The 5,778-nt window shown below is 34.4% G+C and overlaps 1 protein-coding gene across 1 annotated transcript; it reads left to right on the top strand.

Moving 5' to 3' along the window:
- The first annotated feature begins 2,144 nt into the window (after positions 1 to 2,144).
- LOC141716861 (abscisic acid 8'-hydroxylase 4-like) lies at positions 2,145 to 5,012 on the top strand. The gene is made up of 9 exons (XM_074519032.1): positions 2,145 to 2,370; positions 2,564 to 2,885; positions 3,081 to 3,230; positions 3,310 to 3,558; positions 3,665 to 3,757; positions 3,849 to 3,927; positions 4,320 to 4,426; positions 4,515 to 4,633; positions 4,727 to 5,012. The coding sequence occupies exons 1-9, from the start codon at positions 2,171 to 2,173 to the stop codon at positions 4,842 to 4,844; spliced, it is 1,437 nt and encodes a 478-aa protein (XP_074375133.1). The 5' UTR covers positions 2,145 to 2,170; the 3' UTR covers positions 4,845 to 5,012.
- The last annotated feature ends 766 nt before the right edge of the window (positions 5,013 to 5,778 follow it).

The following is a 5,778-nucleotide window of genomic DNA, read 5'->3' as shown; positions in this document are numbered from 1 at the left end:
ACCTTCACATTTACATAGAGCTATTAAATATTGCACAAGTATCCGGATAAATATATTATACTCCCTCGGTCCTTTCCAATTATTTACATTTCTGAGTAAGTGTCCGACACACATTTTAATGTGCATAAAAAGTATAGTTATGTAACTTATTTTTACAATTTTCTTTTTCTGAATAAAAGTTGAATGTTTTAATTTTTATTCAGAAAAACAAAATTGTAAAAATAATTACAGAACTATAATTTATATGCAACTTAAAATACGTGTCGGACACTCTCTAAAAAACGTAAACAATTGAAAGGGACGGAGTGAGTATATTTATATATATAATTTATGATAATATATATATATATGATATATAATAAATAATAAATTATCCGGATCGGATCATTAACGGATCAGATCGGTCTAAATTCATATCCGATTCTTATCGGATCGGATCGTTACCGGATCGGATTTTTTTCAAATCGATTTTTTTTTAATTGATCCATATCTGTTCCATTATCCTTCGGATCAGACCGGATCGGACCGGATTTTCGATCCATTCACAGCCCTCGACAGGAATGTCGTCTAACCAAATTCTTGTTTATATCATGGACCTCACTACTTGATATGTACCTTAAGGCTAATTGTTAAATATTTTTAATTTTCGATTAGCAAAAAAAGAATATATTTTTAATTTTTTTAAAAAAATATAATGTTTATTTCTTTATAAAAAATGAAAATTTTAAAATTATAATTTATAATAACCATAAAATGTATATCAAAATATGAGAAAAAAAAACTATAAAAAATTAATGCGACGGAGTGAGTAATATTTAACCAGAAAACAGATATATTAATTCAAAATTTGGATATATGTAGAATATTATCAGCAGATACATTGTCAGATTTGAGATAGTTGACAAATTAGTGTATCTAGAAAGTATGACAAATTATGAGAAAATCTTTTTTTTTCCTGTTAAGATGATAGAATTTATCTTAATTTATAGAAGTATAAAGCAGATTCTTTTTTTTTTTTTTGACAAAATGTTTTTTATAAATTGTATCAACCAAAATTACAACTTAATTTCAATAGGAACAAAACTCCCATCGAAAAAAACACAGTCAGGATTAAACAAATAAACGAGCTAAGCAAATAGTCGCTTATGTTTTCAGACTATTTAACATAATGAATCTCACGATTCTTTGAATGAAAAAAGATTAAAATGGCTTCCCGATCAATCATACATGCATCAATTCTGGAACTAGTAATATAACAAATGACCTTCACATACGCACCACCTGTAGCCCAATGTTCAGAAGCACCCAAGCTATCTACATGCCAAAAACCAGCTATAGACAAGCCGAGGGTGAAAGATCTCAAAAGATGAACACATTTTAGTTCTGAAAAGTAAGCTCTTGTAATAATCGGCACCAACCCAAATTTAATGCACGGAAAACAGATCTCCCACAAAACCACATAAATCGTTTTCAAAGTAGTCAGATTAACCCAAGCATGACTAAGCAAAAACATAACAAACACTCCAAAAGTAAACACATATACACACTCCAAGAGGAGAGACACACAAATATCCAAAAAAATTGGGTTTTATTGAAAAGAAATAAACGAGAATAAAAAATGAAGGGATTGGGGCTTTCCACTGGAGAAAACCAGTAGAAGCCCCTCGATTTACTTGAAAATCTGGATATGTTTAAACAATTTTCACGGATAATAAATCTATCCAATTCGAGTAATTCAAAAATTGGGTAACAATGTTATTCCAAATAATGTGGAAATATGACGTGGCAGGTAAATGTAGAAGGTAGATTTAGAAAATCAAAATAAAATACTAAAAAAATCAGAAAAAATCCGAAAATATTATCTCACATCTCATATATGTTTGTTAATCAGTTATGGATACAGAAAACACTTTAATAAAATATTTTTAATAATTAAATATGATGGGAGACCTTGATATTTGGAAAATGTTTTGAGACTTTGAATATGAAAAAAGTTTTTAACATAATTAATTTGAAAATTTTAATAATAAATAATATCCAGAAGATTCCAGGCATACAACATCCGTTTCAAAAGTAACTGCCGGTGCAATGGTTGACAATCCGAGTGTAGCTAGATATAAATTGGGCACAGGGGACACTTCTGTTGCAGTCAAGTGGTAGAGAGTGAGATATGGAAGGTGCTTATGTATTTCAAAGTTTTCTCTTCATTTTACTTGCCATTTTCTCCTACCTTCTCTTAAATCACAAGAATAAGGCCTCTAAAACAGATTCAAAACTTCCTCCTGGTTCCTTGGGATGGCCTTATATCGGAGAAACCCTCAAGTTATTCTCGCAAAATCCTTCCCTTTTCTTCGACTCCAGATGCCAAAGGTTGTGAGCATTAATTAGTACTTATAGAAAGCTACAATTATTTTTAAATTTTATTTGCTAGCTAAACACACACTCCTCTTGTATTTGACAAGGTTCGAATCTCAAATTCCCCTCGGAGGTGTTGGGTAAATTACAATAATGCTTGTACAGTTGTGTTAAATCGTTTGTTTGATTTTGTAATGGTTTGTTTCAGGTATGGTGAGATATTTAAAACGCACATTTTGGGGTACCCCTGCGTCATGTTGGCTAGTCCAGAGGCGGCTCGGTTTGTGTTGGTCACACATGCAGATTTGTTCGAGCCAAGCTATCCCAAAAGCAAAGAAACATTAATCGGACCTTCAGCTATTTTTTTCCATCAGGGAAATTACCATTCTCAGGTTAGAAAATTGGTTCAGAGCTCGCTCTCTTTGAATATTATCCGCAGCCTCATCCCAGCTATCGAGTCTATCGCTCTTTCAACATTAGAATCCTGGTGTAATGGCACAACGATCAATACTTTCCACCACATCAAAATGGTAATCCCTTTTGTATAAATGTGTTACTCTTTTGTTCTTTAGATTTGGTTTTAATTACACTCAAATTATCCATACTTTAATATCTCCATTACATAATGGATCCTTTGGTATAATTATCTCTAACCTTTACTATTGTCTCATCTATAAATTGCACTGCTTCTGACTAAACTTGACTTAAATACGTACTACATGCAGTTCACTTTTGACGTAGCTGTTCTGTCTATCTTTGGGGAGCTGGATGCTAAATATAAACACATGCTAAAGTATAATTATCGTATCCTGGACAAAGGATACAACTCTTTTCCTTTCAACCTCCCGGGGACTCTATTTCGCAAGGCTCTACTAGTAAGTTCACACACATACACAAATTCGCCAATAGTATCAAGTTTTAAATATGAAGCATTGTATATGGTGATGTTTTTAGGCAAGAAGGAGGCTCGAAGGGATGATCCACGATAAAATTACTGAGACGAGAGAGAAGAAATGGGAACAGAATAATCTTTTGAATTATTTTTTGAACTACAAAGATGAAGATGAACAGGTCTTGAGCGATACTCAAATTGCGGATAATATCATTGGGGTGTTGTTTGCTGCTCAAGATACTACCGCTAGTGTCCTCACATGGATTATCAAGTACATTAGTGATCATCCAGATATTCTAGTAGCTGTTGAGGTAACATTACATATACAACATACATAGTTTCACGCACTTTGTTATTAAGTTTCCCATCTATATAGTATATATACGTGTTGCGCTGATGCATGATGTCAAATTACAGAGGGAGCACGAGGCTTTGTATGTGTCGAGTGAAGGAGGAACCCAAACATCACTTACATGGGCTCATACTAGGAATATGCCATTTACTCAGAGGGTACATCTTTTATCTAATTAATAGTCTTATTAATTTTAATAATAGTACTTCTTTATTTCTTATCTTGGTTATGTGTGTGTGTGTGTATTAGGTGATCTCGGAGAGTTTAAGGATGGCCAGCATTGTAGCCTTCACCTACAGGGAAGCAGTTGTTGATGTTGAATACAATGGTGAGCACCACATGCATGTTTCCAATTAGCAAACAGTGCTTGGCACTTAAATTTTTAGTACAAGTAGGTGAAAATGATATTTTCACCACAGGGCAAACTAAATGCATTAACAGTACACGAAAGTTGACGCTTGCACACATATCCACTACATGTCTAGCACTAAAAAAATATGAGTAATTCTAAGTGCACAAAAAATGACTACACAAATGTTCACAAAATGATGGGGGCAGGACACCTATCTATCATTAATAAGATTGTCATTTTCTGAACAACGCTGTCATTTTCTGAACAACGCAGTAACCGTTTTTGTGCACCTAGTATTACTCAAAGCATATAGTTAAACAACAGTCAACATATCAGATTATCTGTGAGTATTGGCTTATATTTGGCAGGTTTTCTAATACCAAAAGGATGGAAGGTCTTGCCTTTGTTTAGAAACATTCATCACAATCCAGAATTTTTCCCTCAACCAGAAAAATTTGATCCATCAAGATTTGAGGTAAACGAATGAGCTTTCCTCTCACCTCGATAATCTAATGAATTGAAGTATTTGTTTACATCTAATGATGTTGTGGTTTTAATTAAAGGGAGTACAAAAGCCAAACACGTACATGCCATTTGGCAATGGAATGCATGCTTGTCCTGGAAATGAGGTTGCCAAACTAGAGATGCTTATTCTGATTCATCATCTTGTTAGAAATTTTAGGTAATGCAAGTGCTTTGTCTTCTGCAATAACTCCAGGATTTTGCAATGCAAAATCTTGATTATTAATCTTCGCGAAAATCGCTGATATGACAGGTGGGAATTGGCGATCCCCAAAAGTGGAGACAGTGGAGTTGAGTATGCGCCATTCTTGATACCTGCGGAAGGGCTTCGCGCTAAGTTCTGGAAGAAATCGGATGCTGGACATGCATGATTATATCATATTAGTCGCCCTAAGAAAATGACTGCATCCAAAAGTTTCCTAGTCCTTTATAAAGTTTAGTCCCAAATCAGACTATCTGTTTATATAAATAAGATGGATGCGAGTTTGCGCCAAGCTGTGTTGTTAATATATCCAAACTTTACAAGGAGCAAGGCGTTTGTTGTTTTTTATTCTAAATGATGAATTAAGAGTTGTCCCAAATCTATCGGACATACAGCAGAGAGAAACAAAGTCTAAACACGGCTGTATATATTACTAAGTAATAAGGAAATTTGCATCAAATTAATCACCCAAAACTATTACAAGGAATTTAAATAAAACAAGATGCATAAGTCGTGGCTAATTTTTAGGAAAAAACTAAGGACCTGTTTGGATTGGGGGTTACGGGGGTTGGGTTAAGCCGGGTTGGAGTGAGTTTTAACAACCCATGTTTGGGAAATATTTTAATCACGAGGGTTGAGCGGGATTTATCGGAGGGTTAAGAAGGGTTCATAACTTATAACAAAGCCTACCATTTTCGACACCCCCGATTAACAAGTCCAATGCAAGATGCAAAATAGTTATAGTTATTGTTATAATTTGGCATCAAAAAGTGTCTTTTGATGCTGAAACAAAACTTCAACTCCAATTCCAATGCTAGATACATTTTGAAACCAAATACTTTCTTATTTGCCTAAATTTTGTCATTTTGCCCTAATATTTGTTTAATCTGTGACTGACAAATCTGTCTTGCGTGTTTTTGTTTAACAGACTAATGGAGAACGTGAACAATATGACTGGTAACGATGTGGTTGATCCCAACGCACAGATTATAACATCTGATGGGGATCACCAACCGCCGCTAAACCCTAACGCACAGGTACTGGTACCTGATGGGGCTCAGCCGGTCGTTTGGACATGTGCCTTCGGGACATGTGCCTTGGGG

The sequence above is a fragment of the Apium graveolens genome, chromosome 4 (assembly GCF_009905375.1).
Source record: "Apium graveolens cultivar Ventura chromosome 4, ASM990537v1, whole genome shotgun sequence".
Taxonomy (NCBI): Eukaryota; Viridiplantae; Streptophyta; class Magnoliopsida; order Apiales; family Apiaceae; genus Apium; species Apium graveolens.
Note: the sequence above shows the minus strand (reverse complement) of the source record. Positions and strands in the feature narration are given on the sequence as shown.